Below are 20,767 nucleotides of genomic sequence, written 5' to 3'. Positions count from 1 at the left end.
AAAATAATGGAAATCTATTCTTAGAGTCATACAGATTTACAATCTTATATCCTATATACCTAAGATCCTTTTGGGATGCAGTGGTGTTCATGTGTTTGTGTCTGTGTGTTGTTGAGTACTTCTTTTGTGCTAGTTTTGGTGTGAAGTCCTTTAGAGGGATTATGTGATTATGTAATTAGTCTTCATAATGACTGAAGTGGTTACTACGTTTATCCCCATTTATAGATGAGGAAACAGGCTTAAAGAGGTTAAGGTCACACAGCTAGTAAGTGGCAGACTAGTTGCGGTTTGAGACAGTTTTTTTTTTCTAAAACCTGTGCTTAAAGGGATATTCCTGTCTCTATTCTGAAGAGTACTGGTATTAAAGCTCCAGCAACAAACATGCAGATGAGGAGTATTTTAAACAAAAACATGTTAGAATAGCCCACTTGAAGCAAAGAAGTCTACTTACAAACTCTAATAAAATTGCTGTACAGGTAGAAAAAACAAAACTTTGGGACCATTTTGTAAGGGATTTAAAAATCAGTTGCAGAGCAGTACTGAGTTGATTATGTGACAGAGAGGCTGGAAAGGAAATAATTATTAAGCTGAAGGAGTTAATTGCCTTAACCTTACTCTGAAGTGAATTAATGAAGGCACTAGAGCAAATATGTGTGATAGTTTAAGCCAGACTGATAAAATAAATGTAGATAAATCAACAAAATCACATAGCCTTCAGGGGCGTTTGAAAAGGACCTCAAGGACAACATGTAGAACCATTGACTCAGATGTGTAATAAGTAACTGTTCTGCCAGAGTCCAGCTTGAATCTAGATGTAGAGATACCTATGCTTAGAAAGCTTGCCGAGCCCTCTGCAGTGAGAGACTGAGCCACATCTGTAAACTTTTTCTGGAAAGGGCCAGGTCATAGGTACTTTAGGCTTTGCAGAGTATATGGTTTGTCACAATTATTTGTATTCGCTGTGCAAAAGAAGCCATAGGCAGTATCTAAAGGAATGAGCATGGTTGTGATTCAACAAAACTTTATCTACAGAAAAACTCGGCCTGTGCCAGTTTTTTGACCACTGGCCTATAATAACGGATACTATCCCTCCCTGGACATCAATAAAAAATAGCCTTGCTATCGTTTCTTTAAGTGAAAAGAACATTCTTAATGGGAGGATCAATTTTTTAATAGATAATTGGGAGGCAGTTAATGGCTTTATTTAGGACTGGGATTGAGATGAAAGATCCTGCATTTAATAATAATGGTTATTAACATTGGAGTGTTTATGACTGCTAGACAATGTCATAAGCATAGGTTTGCCTGACACCAGTGCCCAAGTCATTAATCACTGAATTATAGCATTCAGAGTACCTTACTGAATGCCTCCTCTTTTTTAATTTAATTTTTTAGACAGGGGATTGAATTTGGGGACCAGTTTATCTTGGATAGAGGATTGGAAATAAAGGAGAAAGAATAGATTATTGGAGAGTGGTTCTGGGAGTCACTGGATTCTCTGAAGACCTTAGCCATGTGAATCAATATAGTATTTAGCATCTTCACGAAATATGCTTTGTCCTTGGCACAGGTATGCCCAACATAGGGATAGCTCTTACTTTTTCCCCAGTATCCCTTTCATTCAGCCTTGGCTCTCATTTATCATATCTGTGCCCTTCTGTGATAGAGTCTGTAATGGCAGGATTGGGCTTGAGAGTGGGGTAGGAATAGAGTTAAACTTCCTCATGGCCTTTCATATGTCTTTTTTTTTTTTTTAAGATTTTATTTATTTATTTGACAGAGTCAGCCAGCAAGAGAGGGAACACAAGCAGGGGGAGTGGGAGAGGAAGAAGCGCTCCCAGTGGAGCAGGGAGCCCAGTGCGGGGCTGGAGCCCAGTGCGGGGCTCGATCCCAGGGATCATGCCCTGAGCCAAAGGCAGATGCTCAATGACTGAGCCACCCAGGCACCCCCATATGTCTTCTTTTTTTGTACCCACAGAATATTAGTAGACTTGATCAATTTAGTTGTTTTTTTTCCCTAAAGATTTTATTTATTTATTCGAAAGAGACAGAGGCAGCCAGCGAGAGAGAGAGGGAGCACAAGCAGGGGGGAGTGGGAGAGGAAGAAGCAGGCTCATAGCGGAGGAGCCTGATGTGGGGCTTGATCCCAGATCGCCGGGATCACGCCCTGAGCCGAAGGCAGATGCTCAGCCGCTGTGCCACCCAGGCGCCCCTGATCAATTTAGTTGTTAATCGGAAGTGTTGATTTGTGTTTTTTCAGTCCTGCGTTTGCCTTTGTCTTTCACTTCTGTCTAGGGAAAACAAACTGGACAGTCAACACTTTTATTACCCTTCCCTATTTTTCTGTTCTTACTAGCACCAATAATAATAGTAATAGGGGTGCCTGATTGGCTCAGTTGCTCGAGCTACTGGCTCTTAATTTCAGCTCAGGTCATGATCTCAGGGTCCTGGTATCAAGCCCTAGGTCAGGTTCTGTGCTCAGCATGGAGTCTGCTTGAGGATTCTCTCTCCCTCCAGCCGCAGTTCCCCCCCCTCCACCCTCGTGTGTGCTTGGGCGCTAACTCTCTCTAAAAATAAATCTTTAGGAAAAAAAATAATGATAATAACAGCTATTTACTGCATGGCAGTGGAACTGCAATTTGAATGTAGGTCTAAGTCTTAACTAGGATGTTCATATCTTTAGATACTGTGGACTTGCTTGAAGGACAGTAGGAGGAAGCAAGGAGAGCAAGGTTTGAAGTGAACTGGATGTAGGTGGAAGGAAACAGGCTTTGGAAGAGAAAAGTTGGAGAGAAGGGAAGGATAGGAATTTTAAATGGAGCTGGCCAAGCCTAAAATGTTTAGTTTCTGTTAGTGGGAACCTCTGGTCCCTTCTCTGATTCCTTGAAGCTTGAGGTGCTTTTAGCAACTACTACAATAGAAAATACATTGCTAGTGTTTTAGGTGTAACTTGAAACAATTTTCTTTTATAGAGGATTGTCGTTATGTCCTAGAACTGTGCTGTTCAGCATAGTAACCAGTAACCACATTGGATTACTTAAATTTAAATAAAATGAAAAATTTTGTTCCTCAGTTGTACTAGCCACATTTCAGGTGCTTGATAGAACAGTTCCCTGTTGGGCAGTCCTGTTCTAGGGAACTGAACTGTCTTCTACACTGCTGTTACTTGAATGCACTGTAATGGCTGGCCTGGGATTCTCACTTCCACGTATTCCAGGGTTTGTGTGGGAGAAGGAGCTCTGAATTCTGAAAACTGATTGGTATTAGTGCTCTTTTTTTTTTTTTAATTCCACATTTAAAAGTGGATGCTTTTATGATAAATAAAATTTTTAGGTAGTTTTTCCCAAACTGTTTTTATGAACATATTTGGAATAGTATTTCTAATTCATAACAGATTTCTAACACACCAATATATAATGAAATAAAAAGGGCAACTTGGAAGATATGAGTGCTTTAAGATCATTATGTTAGGGATAAAAGACTTAAAAGATATGTTAGCTTGGAAAGGTGGAGGCTGGGAAGAGATATTAAAGATTGAAATTTGTAAATTAAAGTCATCTGAAAAGTAAAGTTTAGAATTAACTTAAAATCAAAAATAAACAACCATTCTTTGAGATTAATTTGAGGTAAACCAAAATTAAAAGAAAATTCTGTTCGATTTATAGATAATTTACAGAACTCAGTCGAACCGTTAAGGAGTTTAGGTAGAATATGATATGATTAAGAGTCATTAGTAGTTAATATCATGAAATCAAGTTATATCTAACTTTTTGGGTAACCACTGGAGGGAGAGTCCTGCCCACCCACAGCTTATCTCTTAAGTTTTTTTATTGACCACAAATTATTGGCTTAGGACCATGTGTCTGTATTGTATTCCCATGCTCCTGTTACTGGAAATTTAAAGCAAAACTGGTATTAAAAACCATGAATCCTTAGATTAAAAACTGGAATCTAGGCAGATAGAACAAATAAACATGAACAAGTTATAACTTTGTAAGTTGTTGAACTAAAACTTGTGACTTTTATCAGTGAAATGCTAAAACGCTATCATTTTGAATGAATTAATTGGTAATGTAGCATAATTGCTGTTAGATATGGCAGCGGTTAATACGTGATGTATTTAAGAAGCAGCACACAAGTTATAAGAATTTGGAGCACTTAGTTTTTTAAGCCGATTTCTAACGAGGAAGGGCACTCTGTAACTTGATTGAGGCTTCTTAGTTTCTCAGTGATAAACTGTTTATGTACGTCATTGCATGAGTTAAAATAAGGCAGTTTTACTGTAAAATGTTAGTCATAGATTATAATTTATATGTTAATATAAAATATGAGCTTAATATTCTTAAGGAAGGAAATGTGAAAACAGCATAGACCATCCAATTGGACATAAATTATTTAGCTGCATAAAGGAATAGTATATTGTGTGCTTTGAGAACTTCCTAGATTTTTAAAATACTGTGTTAATTTTCAGATTGACATTTTATCACATTTAATTAACTCTCAAATATTTTTTATTCTTAGATACTTAGGATACTGGGAGAGTTGGTATGGTATGAATTTACCCACATAAAGATTACACTCAATTGTGGATTATACCAGGAGCACAGTATGCCTTCAAATTAAGTTGGGAAGTTGCCTAGAGCAGTGTTTCTCAGGCTTTAACGTAGGTATAAATCATGTCCAGATCTTGATAAAATGCAGATTCTTATTTACTAGGTCTGGAGTGGTGCCCGAGGTATCCTGCAGTTGTAACAAGTTCCCAAGTGATACTGATACTGTCCTTCTGAGAGAATGTCAAGTAGAGTAATCCATGACTATCTGAATATTTTTATAATAATCTTCTCTCTCAGTAATTCCATTATTGTAGTTGCTCAGATCAGAATACTTTGGAATTATCCTGGAGTCTTGCTCTCTAATACATACCTCACATTCAGTCTTTCTGCAAATCCTGATGGCTATATTTTGAAAATAGATGGAATTTGATCCCTTTTCATCACCGTTTCTACCTCTCTGGTACAAGCCACTGTCATCTCCTTCCCTAGATGATCAGTCGACTTGTTTTTCCTTTGCTTCCTCCTCTGCTTCAAATCTGCTACTGGCCCATGTCATTCAGAGAAAGCAGTCTGTGTCTGTTTAACTCAGCCCTTTAAGGTGTTATATGATCTTCCTACCTCTCTGTCCTCATTTTCTGCTTTTCCTCTCTTTCATTCTATTCTAACCACACTTACCTCCTTGTTTTTCCTTGGACATATCAGACACATTGCTCTTCTCTGCCTTTGGACTTTATATTTGCGGTTCTTTTCTGCCTAGAATGCAGGTCCTCTAGGTATTCACATAATTCTTTCCCTTGACTGTTTCAGATTGCCATTTTAAATTTCACTTTATCAGAAAGGCTTTCCCTAAATACTTTGTATGAAATAACAGCTTCTTCATAATTGTATGTTTATTTTATAATTGTATTGCTTTATTTTTCTCAACATCCCAACATACTAGATATTTTAATGTGTTTATTGTATCTCCCCTGCTAGAATGTAAAGTCAGGAATTTCTGTCTGTCTTGTTCAGTGCCTAATAGTATACCTATGGCACTCAATAAATCTTTGAATTAAAAAAAAAAAAAGCCCACGAGGAAGTCATTGGGCCTCTGTTTGAATACCTTCATTGATAGGTTGTTCAGCCCATTCCATTTGAAGGTAACCTTCTTAAGCTTTCTGTTCTTCCAGGTTAAACATTACTACTTTACCTTTTTGTATATGATACGGTTTCCAAGGCTGTCACCAGGTTAGTCATCTTCCCTGGACGTTCATCATTTTGTTGTTTGTCCCTAAATAAAATAGCATCAGAAATAAAACAAATGTTGCAAATGTAGGCTGAGGGGGAAGTTTTCCTCTTGTTTTTGACAATCTTCTTTTATTAAGGCAGACTGTGATTAAATTAACTTTTAAAAGTAATCCTTACTGATTTTGACTTTATAATCTACTAAAACCTTTAAATCATTCTTCTGTGTGCTGCTAAGTTTCTTTTCTGCTCTACAGTTGGTTTTTGAACCAAAGTGTGGGTCTCTGCGTTTCTCCTTATTTAGTCTAAAAGAATTTTGGGGGGCAGTACATACCTTTAATGTAGAAACTAGTGTGTTTAAATTATTGAAGAAACTAGTAGAAAAATTACTTCATATAAATATGGGAGAATTGTAACTGATGAAATTGGGGATTTCTTGTACTGAGTTATTCCAAAATGTTTCTGAACAGCTTATTACAACGTGTCTTGCACCAGTTCAAGAAAGAATTCTGAGTTGACTTAAAAAATAATTTTACCTCATGAACTTATTCCCCTTGACTAACAAATTCATGTCCTTTCCTACATTTCTCATTTTGCCTCTTGTAATCATCATTTTCTTAGTCCTAAAGGCCAGAATAATCTTTGACTCCTTCCCTGTATTTATTTAGTCACCATATCTCAGAAATTGTTGTTTGTTAATTCCTTGCTTTTTTATTCACTTCATAGCCAATTACTCTAGCTCTGCAAATCTCTCTGCTTCTAATCTCTCCTTGCCCTAATCCATTTCTGTGCTTTGCTGGCAGATCATTCTTTTAAAAGATACATTTATATTACTTTTATCATTTCAGTCTCCTTCAGAGGAATCTGTAAGATTGGATCTAAACTTCTCAATCATTGGCGATCCTTTTGTAGTCTGTCCCTACTTCATTTATATTGCTTTTCTTATTGTCTTCCAGATAAACTTCTTGGCATATATCCCTCCTCAGTACACACACACACGCTCTATTCCTCTCTCTCTCTCTCATACTTTTACTCACTCTTCTTGTTGTCAGATTGGCCTAGTTAAATGCTGTTTTATTACTTTATACTATGTTGCCCCCTAAATGCCTTAAGCTCAACACACATAACCTATATCCTTTAGTGAAAACTCCAGTTCACATTGATCTCTTTTCCCTAAGCTCCAGTTATATTTTTGCCTGTACCACCAAATCTATCATTTGGTCTTTGTTGCTTAATACTTACACAAGGCTTTTCCTTTTAATAAGACTGCTTGATGGCAAGGTGTATAAAAGAGTACTGGATTATCCATAAAATTTACTGGCTTGGCTTGTACTATGTTCTTTTATGTCTAAAATAATTTCTTACAGTTCTGGGTTTTTGTTTTTATTTTTCATTGATACTGGGAGAATGAAAATATAAAAATTGTCTACTATAATTCATCCTGTAGGAAACCCTTTTTCAAGGAGAAATGAAGAGGAAAACTATATATACCCTAAATGTGGGAGATCAGGAGTATGAAGATATGGAAGGTAACTTTTAATTTTTTATAAAGCTTGTTTGTTGAAAGCAAAACTTAATGTTTCTAAACTGTTCATTTGTGTACATTTTAAAATTCATAGAGTTTGTTTTCACTTATTTTCATTGGTTGTAAATTCTGAAATAAGCTGCCTGAATAAGAAGTGTATACATTTTTTTCCCTCCTCCCATGTCTTATTTTTGGTTGATCAAGGTTTTTGGTTTGTTTGAACTCTTTCTTCTTAAATTTTTGTTCCTTACTGGTTTATGAATATGCTAATCTGTTTTTGTTGTTGTAATCTTCCATTTTGGGTTTTTAAAATAGTTAGCATTGATCTTTTCCTCTGCTTCTAAAGTTAATATTTTAATATTCACTGTTAACAGTAGAAGAACCTTAGAACACTTTAACTCTGATCATCCTGCTCTTGACTTACAGGTTATAGTCATCCATTATTTTTTTTGAAACACCACAAATTAGTTGATATTTTAATATAGATAGTATTTGGGGGGATTTCTTCTCCATTTCTTTTTTCCTTTTTCTTTCTTTCTTTCTTTTTTTTTTTTTTAGAATGTATTTATTTATTATTTGAGAGAGAGAATGAGCATGGTGGGGGGTGGTCAGAGGGAGAAGCAGACTTCCTGCTGAGCAAGGAGCCTGATGCGGGACTTGATCCTGGGGCTGCAGGATCATGACTTAAGCCAAAGGCAGTTGCTTAACCAACTGAGCCACCCAGGCACCCTCCATTTCTTGTATTCTCCCTGAAAAAAACTTTAAGTTCCTCTAGTGAAAGTCTATTAGTGGTAAATTCTTAAGTTTTTGAATTTATTTTATCCTCTTTGAAACTATTCAAAGATAGATCTACAATTCTGGATTGATAGGTTTTTTGTTTTGTTTTGTTTTCTCTTAGCACTTTGGGGACATTATTTAACCATTTTCTGGTTTCTTTTTGCTGTCAAGAAATATCTTTTCAGCCTAATTGTCAGTCCCTTAGAGATGATCTGTCTTTTCCCTCATTTTTCTTTTTAGATCGTATTTTTTTTTTTTTAAGATTTTTTAATTTCTTTATTCGACAGAGATAGAGACAGCCAGCGAGAGAGGGAACACAAGCAGGGGGAGTGGGAGAGGAAGAAGCAGGCTCATAGAGGAAGAGCCTGATGTGGGGCTTGATCCCATAACGCCAGGATCACGCCCTGAGCCGAAGGCAGACGCTTAACCGCTGTGCCACCCAGGCGCCCCTAGATCGTATTTTTTTATCTTTGATGTTGTACAGTTCTGCTGCATTGTTTCTGGCAGATTATTTTCATTTTTCTTGGTTACCATACCTTATATGTCCTTATCTTTTGGATCTTTTTTGTTTGTTTTCTCATTTCTTGGCCATTACTGCTTTAACTGTTGCATATTCTTTATTCTCTTCTTCTGGGCTTCAATTAGTATATTAGACTTTGTTCTGACCTCATTTCCCACTCTCCTTTCCCAGGTTATGTCTCCTTGTATGTTTCTTATAGTCTAGCTAGTTTTCTCAGATCTGTCTTACAGTTCACAAGTATTGTTTTCTTCTGGGTCTTATATGCTGTTTAATCATTCTATGCTGTATTTGCGAATTCTGATATTTGAAGCCAGTGGGCATCTAAATAAATTTATACTTAATAAGTATAATATATAAAATATAAAAATAAATAAATCTAAATAAATTCTTGTTTCTGCTGATTCTTACTCAAGGGAACTTATTTTCTTAGGTTTGGTAATGTTTGATTATGAACTCATATCTGATAAATTTAATCTGTAGAATTCCAAGGGCCTGCCTAAGGAATGTTTTCCTTCAGAGTATTTGTATTTGCTTTTTCCTGAACCCATCCTTGACTTAATATGGAAGCCTCTCAGAATCAGTTCCCCTACCTGGGTTGGTTGTAAGTCTCTAGATGTGAACCCTAATATGAATATTTGCCCCCAGGACAAACCCCACTTTTCCATTTGCTTGGTGTATATTTGCATTTCAGGTGACAACATTTCTTTATTTTTGTTTCATTTTATGTTGAATTTTGGAGTTTCTTTTATTTACTTTTGAGCCAACAGTACGTATTCTTGTTATATTGCTGGTGGGCATTTAAATTAATACAAACCCTAAAGGATAAAGTTTGACAGTATCCAAGCTACAACTGTACATACATGTTGATCTAGCAATTCCTTTTTAAGGAATTTATCCTATAGATATGCTATTAAAAATGTGAAATGACAGTTTTTCATTGTAGCATTGGTTGTAAGAGCCAAAGGTTGAAAACGGGTGAATGTCCATCAGTAAGTTAAAACAAAAGAAATGCAGACTAGTGTGCATAGTGTTTTAGTATTTGTGTAAAGAGGGAGCTTTAAAAGGATATGTTTTAAGAGTTGCTTGCTTCTACATTTCAAAAAATCTTTGGAAGAACACAAGAAACTTAATAGTTGTTATTTGTTGCGTTTGGTGGGACTGGATAGATGGCAGATTTGAGTGGGAGAGATGTCATTATATCCTTTTTTTTCTTTAAAATTTTTGAACCATCTGATTATTACTTATTTTAAAATGAATTTCATAAAAAATTCTTTTTACTCCCCCATTAAAAAAATAAATTAGTAAGTGTTGGGGGTATTGTGCTCAAGGAGTGTGTTTGTTACGCTGTAAGATTTAATTACTTTGTAGTGGGGGGGTGCTTTAGAATATCTAATTCATGATTCTGCCACAAACATGTCATTTTGTCTGGAAAACTTAAGCATATATGGCTGCTTTACTTTATAGGTGAAGAAAACAAAGATAATACTGCTACCACTGGTCTGTTGTACAGTGAAGCTGACAGATGTCCGATATGTCTTAATTGCCTGTTAGAGAAAGAAGTTGGTTTTCCAGAAAGCTGTAATCATGTCTTCTGCATGACCTGTATTCTTAAATGGGCAGAGGTGAGTCTGAGAATAAATTAAATATTATTGTATTTTAATTCCCTAGCATGGTATCATGCCACCTAAAGAGTTGATAATGCCTTTTATAAATAACATGTTTTCCCCTTACTGTGGACAAATTTCCCTATATTATTCAAATTCTGTCAGTATATTTTCTTCTAGTTTTTTTACACATTTTTTTTGTTCTTTTATAATGAAAAATTTTTAAGTGCATATCTTTAAAAGAAACAACCTTATAGGAATAACAGATTTTTTGGGGGGGGAGGTGGAGGTTAGAAATGCAGTAATTCATCTTCAGTGTACTTAACCCTCTTGGGATAATATCTGCTTACTACTAATAACACCTCTGTCTGTTTTGTGTTTTATATTTTTCAGAGAATTTTTACATAGATTATTTGATTTCTTCTTGTATCAGCCTTTTGGAATAACAAGAGCAGATGTAGTAGTGTTCTTCAATTTTACAGATGAGGAACTTGGATTTTGTGTTCTAGAACTTGACCAAGATTTCATAGCTTAAAGAGGCAGAAGTGAATTTAGAAGTACATTTTCTAATTCCTGTTTTTAATGTAGTGTGAACTAATTTCAGAGTCTGTGTTAATGATATTACTGAGATTCTTCATAGGTAGTAAGTGGTTAAGAAAAAGATATTTTGGACTTTTAACGTATTATGTTGACTTAGTTCAGGCCAAGCAAATCATGGTACTGGTACATTGAATCACTGAATATGCATTATAGGCCCTGTTGTTAAAAATTGTGAAATAAAAATTCATTATCATATGAATCATGCTGTATTTTTCTGAGTTAGTAGTCTTTCAGTGCATAAAAATAAGTAAAAGAGATAAGTCACAAAAATATTTTTTCAACATTAGCTGCATTCAAATCAATGTCCTTAAGCACATTGGAATTAATTGCTTCTTACATAATTAGGGCTTTCAAAGTTCTGTGTTTTACTTATATTTTCATCAGTAGTGTAGAAAGGAGAATATAACTGTATACTGATACTGTGGCCGAGTTCTAGAAGGAGGAAAAAAGATTTGTTACACCAGTCGAATTCATAGCAGTATACTTAGAAATAGTTCTAATTAGATTAAAGCCTAAACTGATCTTGGCAAGAAGGGACCAAGGAGAGGTAAAAATGTATTTTGGGAAAAAATATGTTGAGTTTAATTTAATTATTTAATATAATTATAAATCTCCATATGTTTGCAGGAGCATTGACTAATGAATGCATATTTTTCTCTGCCACCCAATTAAAGATTTCATCTGTGTTGAATTTAATGCACCTTGGTTTGCTTTGTGATTAAATATTTTAAAAATAGAGATTTTGCTTCCAGTAGAGAAGCAACATTATTAGATGGGTAGAAGGTTTCAGTTCAGTGCTTTTATAAAATTGTATTTAGTGACCACATAATTGTATGGTTCAGCAGCATAGTCTGAGTATGTGCTTTTCTCTGTGAAATTAGAATGTATAAAATAGGCATGATTCTGCATCGTTATGTTCTACATGCATCTTCAGCATAATCATACACTTTATCATGGTATACATGCTCCAGGTTTCTCTAGGGCATATATCTAGAAGTGGAACTACTAGTAGGTTGTGGACTATGCACATTTTCAACTCAGACAGTTCTAAACTTATCTATGTTTTTAATTCTTGCTGAATTTTTCTTTTAAAGATATTATTTATTTGAGAGAGAGAGCCCGAGAGTGCGGGGGGATGGGTAAAAGCAGAGGGGGAGAGAGAATCCCAAGCAGACTCCCTGCTGAGCACAGAGCCTGACGTGGGGCTCGATCTCAGGAGCCTGAGATCATTACCTGAGCCAAAATCAAGAGTTGGACGCTTAACTGATGGAGCCACCAAGGTGCCCCTGAATATTTTTTTTTAGGTTGGAAATATTTGATAACATATATAGTGTTGCAATCAATACCTTTCTTGCACGGAATATTTTCTCTTTTGTGTTACTCTTTTGGATATAAACATTTATTGAAGCCAAACTGCTTTTAAAAGAAAGTAGGGGGAGGCGGGGTATTGTGATATTGTTTAAACAAAAGTGGTTAACCTTGAATGCAAAGAATAACCAGAGAATATTCTGAATTATTTCATTGTCCCTAATCAGGATAGCAGCCATCATTAAATTGAGCAGTAGTAAGAGCACAATCCAATAAATTGTTCATTAGTTAACAAAATCACTTAGGGTTTGAATTAAATTTTCTATTTGAATCTTTTATTGGTATGATAAAAATTGGGTGTGTTTTGACAAATAGAATCAGATTTCAGATTCACTGGAGATTTTTTTTCCACGGCCATTAGTCGTTAGGCTCATTCCTCTCATTTTCCTTAGCCACCTTCTGTTTTCTAAAGAGGAGCATGCAGTTTACTTTGGATCTCACAATTAGGATATACATGTCTGTATTTAGAGGCTCCTAACCAGCCAGGCCCTATACTAAGGCTTTTTAAAATATTCTTTCATTTAAATTACTATGACAATGTTTATTTAATATTCAAGGCAAGGATTCTGAACTCTTAATTTGTTGCTAAATACTTCAAGGGGTAGCCTGAAATTAAAACAACTTAAAAAAATTGATCCATAGTTTAAAATTTTACCAATGTTCACTTTTAGTAGGAAGGTAGAAATTAAAGTGAGATTTATAGTGGTTGGAAATCTACATAATAAGAAAACAGTGCAAAATGTGTTGAGAATCATCTTTGTAGCTTATGTGTCTTTCAGAAATTCAGCTGAGGTATCTGAGATTTGTACTCCAGGTTCATTGAAATATAATTCAGAATGGATCTCAAGAACCAAAAGGAAGTGTGTGTGTGTGTGTGTGTGTGTGTGTGTATATATATACCATAGGTTCCATTATCCTGAATCTTTCTGCCCTGGGGAAGGCAAATTGTATAAAATACTTACAGATGAAAGCTCAGTTACTTGATCACTTGAAAGGCCTTACATGGCTTTTGTTTTAAATAACCACAGAATGAAAATTTTAGAGCTTGAAAAGATTAAAACCAACTTTGACTTCGGATATAGATATTTTAGGAGCATGAAAAATTTCAGGAGGGTGTCTGAAATAAATACACTTCACTACTATATATATATTTTATATATACTGTATATACCTACGGTGGCCTTCATGGCCCATAACCTAATTTCCTGCCCTTGGGGACACTGGAACAAATTAAGCATGTCCACTATGACTATGTTTAATTTCAAGAAACTCTTGCATGGTAGGCCTGTTGGTTTGTGAAATGATGATGATGATGATGATGAAATAGAATATTGAACTAAACAGTAGTTAACACCTAAGAAAAGTTGAAATTTTTAATTAATTTAAAGCATTAATATTAGAGCTGAGAATCTAAAACTATACAAAGAAAACCTTTGAATTGATGAAATATGCACAGAGCAATACACTAAAGTTTAACAACCACTCAAAAAGTTATTTTACCAAATTTACCTACCTATATTTTACCTATATTATACCTATACAGTCTAAACATATTGCCAGTTTTTACTTTGCCTCTAAGTTTAACCTTGATCTCTGAGTTTGCACATTTTATTTTATTTTTTTTTAAGATTTTATTTATTTGAAACAGAGCAAGCGCACGAGCAGGGAGGAGGAAAGAGGGGCAGAGGGAGAGGGAGAAACAGGGTCCCTACCGAGCAGGGAGCCTGATGACTTCGACCTGGATCCCAGGACCCTGAGATCATGACCTGAGCCAAAGGCAGCTGCTTAACCAACTGAGCCACCCAGATGCCCCCCCCTCCCCCGCCCCAGTTTGCACATTTTAAAGTAGATAATTAGAAAGGTGAAGGCTAGAGAAGTCTGACACAGGGCTGTAGTAGGGACAGCTGATCCATAATTGTGATTCCCTATAGACAATAAGATACCACTTCCACACACACACAGGTTGAGAAAATAGGATTTATGATTTGGCAGATTGCCAAGAAGTTAAACTTTTGGTCCTAAAAGGGTTAAAGTTTAAAGCCTTGGAAGCATTTTGTATTTGAAGTATTTAAGAGATTATTTTATTTAAAGGGACACACAAATGTGATCAAGAGGTTCTGATATCCACTAGGGTTTTCTGTCTTTAAAGTAATATAAAATATTTCCGTTATCTTTTAAGTAACTTTTTAAATGTGATTAACTTTCCTGCTTTAAGCAGATTATCCTCCTTCAACTTATTTATCTCAGTCCTCCATTTCATACCAAATGCTGATAGCTTCAGTTTCAGAAAGTAAGGTTAAAGAAGTCAAATTTGGACAGCTGGCAAAGGTATGTTTTCTCTTTTGAGACTAGAAATGAAGAGGGTCTTACTATGATGAGTACAGTTCTTGAAGAAGTCAAACGACAGTGTTCAATGCAGACAGGTGAGGAATATATTTTTGAATTAATACATATCAAAAAATCAGAATGCGACTAGTTGACTTATATCTTGACTACTGATGTGTTTTATGTACAGATGTTCTTTTATGCAGTGAGTAGAAATTTACACATTCTGGTGATTAGATTACTTTTCAAAGCTATACCGTCTGGATTTCTTCAGTTTTCCCTGGAATTTTGAGTTTTATTTATTCCTGAACTAAACTAAAGCTCCCTGTTATATAGTTCTCTGTAAATAAGAATTTAAACATATTGTGGAGCTATACTATTAGTCCTTATCTTTAAAACTTTGTAAAGCCTTGTTAAATACATTCTTTCATTTAATTATTACAACTTGTGCAAGAGGTGATTCAGGACTGTCTATCATGATCCTTAAAGTAAGAGAGATTGCTAGTTCTGGGTCCTCCAGAACTTTTATATTCCAAATCCCCTGTTGTTTTCACCTCACAGATTAATCCTTTGGTAAAACCTTTGGTAGAGCAAAGAATATTTCTACATTGGGAACCACTCATTATCTAAAGCATAAATGTAATAGAGTTTTATTTAATAATGTTTTTACTAGTTAGGTAAATTAAAGTGTATTTCTGTATAGCCTAGTTTTAAATGTTGGAATTTTAAAATGATTTGTGCAGGTAGTTTATGAAATTTACTCTTCTTATTTTTCTAGGGAAAGAATTAACTATTAAATGTAAAAAGAAATTAAATTAAAAGTAATTCTTACCCAGCTGTTGTATCTTCAAGAACAAGAAAGGTTCCCTTTGAGTAGTTAGATAAAATGCTTTCTTGGTGTTAATTTTATCACTGACAGTCATTTGTCCTTCAGGAGTACATTCTTGAAAGCTGTTACAAAGAATCAGTTTCACTAATGTGGATTGACAAGGACTGTCTTGAAAGAACTGGTTAAGTGTGATAGGGAACATGTAGTCTGTCTGACTACAGGTGAGCACTTTTTTGGAGGTGTCCAGGCTTAGGTATCTTAGAACCATCGACAAGAAAAATAGGTTCTTGTGAATAGAAACCCTCTAATGGTGTGCATTCCTAAATCCTTTTTATTGCCTTTGAACTGTAGTTTTATATAATGTGCTCTATTTGTTAGTAGGAAAGATAGATGTTCTAGAGATTCCCATGAACAGACAAACCTGCTTGTAAGTGTAGGTACTAAGATTTAGTCTTTAAGCACTTACCTTTAACACTTGCTTCTCTCTCTCTAGGAGGGGCTATCTATAGGCAGCCTTTGTGATTGAGGATAGAGCAGCAACAGGAAGCAAGAAATATTAGAAATCAAGAATCCTGAATTCCAAATAAGGAAGGTTTCCTGTTCTTACATTTAAATATGGGTTTGTCTGAGCTGGGAATTTACAACGCTTCAGAATACTAGGGTATGTTTTACTGAAATCATTAGGAAGATTTTTTTTTTTTCTATCAAAATTGCCTCCTTCACTGATACAGCCTTAGTACAGAGCTTTCACAATAAAATTATGCTCTGTTTTTTAATACACATTACATTGTAAAGCAGTGATCAAATTCTATTAATTTTTAGCTTTATCAAGTTGAATGGTGATGTTGAACTATCTTGATTATGAAACTAAATTAGATACTTTATGAATTATTGAAATGAAAGTCATATTGGGTTAAATAGATAATTGAAGAGTATTTTTGATGTATATAAGGAATCAAAATGGTGAATAATCAAGGGGTATTTATTTTTGATGTATAAAAGGAAAACAAAATTTGGGATAATTTTCTTCAAAACTAAAAGCACATTTTTAAGCACAGTAAGTATATTAGTTCAAAGTTTTCTAAATTAGTTTTAAATGTGCATTTTTAAAACCACAAAACTAAATCAGCTATATTAGTAACACAAACTATGAAAAACTAAGATTAAAATATCTGACATTTTCTGAATGGATATTTGTTGGATATAAGGGTGCAGTACCCGTGGGAATGCCTTAAAATTAGGCCAATGCAAACCATTTTAAAACCCTGTTTGTAAAACTTTCCTAGTAAAGGTATTTGATCGTCACGTTAGGTGTAATTTTATGCATTAGTACCTGCTAATGATGGTGTCTTTGAACTCTGCCATGTGTACTTTGCTTACAGTATACATTAACAAAAAATTAATGATCCATTTAATTTTTTAAAAAACCTATTTTGATTTCTTTTTTATTCTTCTTTAGTCAGTCTTAATTTATTGAAGTATGCTATGAAGACTTAACTCAGGATAACCCAATTTCTTTTCTCTTTCCCCTTTGAAATGTTTTGTTAAACTGTTCTAAGGTCAGAATTGGATATCATCCTTTCTAAGTAGCCATAGCAAAGATATTTTGTCTACTATGGGTAGCTTGTTTTCTGACCTGTGCTTTCCTTAACTGGGAGGATAACTTGGTTTTCAGCATTTTTTCTGAAGGCTGAACCTGAGCTAAAGAAAACCTATTAACTTATTTTCTAGTGTTAACTAGATTTAGGAAATGTAAGTATACACAAATTGTTGATAACATATAACAGTGGTTTTCCGAACTATTTTTTGTTGTTTTCTTTTTGTTTTTGTAATAGCAGTGGAACCTTTCCTTCAAATGAAACCTTAAACAAATCTGTAGCAATTATGCTTGAGGAGGAGAGAACAAAACCAAAATCTTACTCAGAACCCTGTTATTTGAAACAGATCAAAATGGAATGGCTCAGGTTAAAACTGACAGTTTTAAAGGCAGGAATGCCGTTTAGCTGGTGTCAAATGAAATTTAATAAGGAAGAAAATATGGTTATGTAATTTCAGAGTTCTTGAAAGATTGATGCATCTAATATACAGTAAATTTCTTGAACAAGTGGCTTTATTTTTTAGATCTTAGTGTTACAAATAGAAATAGATAAAATAAAATGAAATATTTTAATTTCCATATATGTCATGAACTTTGCAAATTCCAACAAAAAATCATGAAGAACTCCTGTCTTTCACATGCATGTATATACATCTTATTGTGGGTTGTCTTTTTGTTAATGAACTAAGCTTTTTTTGTTTTTGTTTGTGCAGTGAAGTTAGTTGATATTTAGAAGACTTTACACAATGCTTAGTATATGCCATACACTCTTCTAAGATTAATTCCATTAATTCCCCAAAGAACCTTAGAGAGAGGTTCTGTTATCCTCATATTCACAAATGAGGTAACTGAGAGACATAAAATCTGTAACTTGCTCAAAGTTACTTACCAGGGCAAGATACGAAAGTAGATAGTAAATTCAGAGCTTCCATACGTCTTTGTTAATAGTTTTTAAAAAAACATGGACGGAAACAAAGTTTTCATCTATCATTATTTTATCTTTCATTGAATGTTTATCTAAATTTACCTTTAAAATAGAAATAAGTATATTCTGAAACTTTATAAGAACTTGGAAGTTTTAATTTTTTTAAATCAATTTTTTTTTTTTTAATACTAGAGAGGCAGGGAGGGAGGGGCAGAAGGAGAAGGAGGAGAGGGAGAGAGAAAATATTAAGCGGGCTCAACACCCAGTGTGGAGCTTGACACAGGGCTTGACCCTACAGCCCTGAGATTATGACCTGAGTTGGGGACTTAACTGTGACTGAGCCACCCAGGTGCCCCGAAAATTTTTACTTTTAAATATTATTTTGAATTATAAATTTATTAGTACAACTTCTATTTTAAGAAATTTCATATAGTAAATGCTAATATGGTAAACAGCAATCACATAGTTGAGTTTCTTGAACTAGAGTTGCTATTTGCAGTGCATTATGAAAAAGGATATGGACAGTTTTGTCACTACTTGTTGCAAAGCTTTTAAGGTCAAGTTTTCTGTAAGGAGAGTAATAACATCTTAAATCCATAGTACTGGAAGTAAGCTGAGCTGGCTTCTACTAGTCTGAACCAATTTAATGCGGTAAGGTCACATTTCCTAAATCAGATGTGCTAAAGCATTTTATCAAGGCCTACATGACAGGAAAAGAAAAATTACTTTTTAGAGTAGTAAAAAGTAACTCAATTTATATTTTGGCTGCTCTCAAAGTGATTCACAGGCTTTGTGAAAATGTATTCTATGATCAAAGGCTGCATATAGTCTGACCTACCTGTGCCTGTGTAAGCATATCTTGGTATGGTCCAAAGTCCAAAAAGGCAAAAATGACAACATATTTCACTAGAGAATAAAAGATAATTTATCAGAATTCCATTACTATCCTGTGGTCTTTTAGCCTGTTGCTATTACATTGTTAAAATCCTGTTTTACTTTTATAACCGTAACTAACTAGTAATACCACCTTTTGGTATTTTTATATGGTATAGAATCTTCCCTCCTACTCTAATGGGCAATATACTCCATTTTAAGTTATTTAACATAAACCTATTCCTTTACAAATATTTAAATACTATAATCATAGAAACTCCTATAGTTGAGGCACATTTATTTTGAAAGCATAGGAAATAATTTTATCAAAGTAAAGCTCATTTAGAATCACAGAGTGATCAAAAGACAATTTTCCTTAATCTATAAAGAATGCCTACAATTCAATTTTAAAAAGACCAGCAACCTGATAAGTTAAGCAAAGGGCATGAATAAACAGTTTAAAGAAAAGGAACTTTGAAAAGCTCTTAAAAATATGAAAATATGCCCAATCTTACTTATATAAAAGGAAATGTAAATTAAAACTCTTAGGCATACCATGCTATTAATTGAGAATGGGACCACTCAGAAATAGTAATATAAACCAATTTAAGATTCATAATTTAGAGAAAAAATTCAGTTCAACATACGAATTAATCATACTATATATGTAAAAGATACACCGTATATACGTATATGTGTTGGATATCCCCTCAAGGATATATAGGAAACTGCTTCTGGAGAGGTTATTGCTGATGTATCTTTATTCAAAATAGTAATTGATTTGGAGAGAAATATTAAGTCATAGAATATTAAGATCTGTACTAGACCTGTCCAAGCCATTCCTTCTACAGCTGATTTAATGTTGCCTGAGTGCTTTAGGTCACAGAGCTGTTGATTTCAGGGTAGTTCTCCTTTCAGTGTACCAGTAGTTCTCATTTGGGCAACGAGGTCTTAATGGTATCTTGATATCTTGATAATAGAGATGTTTATCTCGTTGATGGTAGTACACTTATCTAGCATACAGTAGGTGCTTAGTAAATGTTTGAATGAATTGAACAAATTTAAGATATTTATTACTCTTTTGACATGGTACAGGTGGAAAGAAATTATTTTTCTATTTCCTTTTCCAGGGAAAACTTATTATAAATGCATTTGTTATAGTTTAATTTTTATCTTTTCTAAAGAAACATTTGTAAAGTTATAATTTGCTAATCATTTTTCAGATACTGGCTTCATGTCCTGTTGACCGAAAACCATTTCAGGCAGTGTTTAAGTTGAGTGCATTGGAAGGTTGTGTTAAGGTAAGGCTTATGTTTTACTTTGCAACGTGAACTGTATAAAATTAGTTGAGATGATTTTCCCTTAATGGATTTCCAGTTTGAGTATATTTATGAATTGTTCAGCTTTAGGTTTAATATGTGATTATTATTTCTCTTCAGCATGGCAAGCCCAGACTTTTCTACAAGGCTACAGAAATTTTGAACCTTTTTTTTTCTTTGCCCTCTTAAGGAAGACAGTCCATGGTAGTCACCTTATGATTTTCCACAAAATATTACTTCTGATGCTCTGAAAGAAGTTTCACATTTAGTCTTAAATTGCAGGAGGTTTAAATTTTTAGAATGTTTCTAGTGTGAGGACTTATATATGTCAGAAACATTTACTAATTAATTGGATGGTGCTTTGAATACATTTTTCCAGTGAAAAGGGGTTTGAAATGGAATATTAGATTCAAAGACCAGCCCCAGAAAAACTTTAAGTTTGAAATACCCGAAAATGCTTTTCCATGAAAAGCATTATTATGTTTGGAAGATTAAGCCGATAAAACTAAATATGAAATGGTATCTTTGTTTTTAAAAGCCGGTGCTTGAAGGAAAGTGAGCAATTAGAGAAGGATATGGGGATTTGTAGAGATCTTGAGAGAGACTTCTCATAGTTTCAGGGTTGGCATGGGCAGATGACTTTATTCTTTTATTAAGTACAATTTTTTTGTAATATTTAATCCTAATCACTTTCATGAAATGCACATTTAAATACATATCTCATTGAT

The 20,767-nt window shown here is 34.3% G+C and overlaps 1 protein-coding gene across 4 annotated transcripts in view; it reads left to right on the top strand.

Moving 5' to 3' along the window:
- The window catches only part of SCAF11 (SR-related CTD associated factor 11), a 78,229-nt gene that overhangs the window by 19,838 nt on the left and 37,624 nt on the right, over positions 1-20,767 (top strand). For 3 of the 4 annotated variants that reach the window (XM_034644961.1, XM_034644959.1, XM_034644960.1), the window contains 3 exons: positions 7,225-7,306; positions 10,064-10,221; positions 19,944-20,021. In XM_034644961.1, coding sequence (XP_034500852.1) covers positions 7,246-7,306; positions 10,064-10,221; positions 19,944-20,021 — 297 coding nt within the window. In that variant the 5' untranslated portion in view covers positions 7,225-7,245. Of the gene's footprint in view, positions 1-7,224; positions 7,307-10,063; positions 10,222-15,818; positions 15,987-19,943; positions 20,022-20,767 lie in introns of those variants that run through there. The other variant, XM_034644963.1, reaches the window with a different exon arrangement.

Source organism: Ailuropoda melanoleuca, chromosome 16, assembly GCF_002007445.2.
Source record: "Ailuropoda melanoleuca isolate Jingjing chromosome 16, ASM200744v2, whole genome shotgun sequence".
Taxonomy (NCBI): domain Eukaryota; kingdom Metazoa; phylum Chordata; class Mammalia; order Carnivora; family Ursidae; genus Ailuropoda; species Ailuropoda melanoleuca.
The sequence above is the reverse complement of the archived record's forward strand: the minus strand, read 5'-3'. Positions and strand labels throughout refer to the sequence as shown.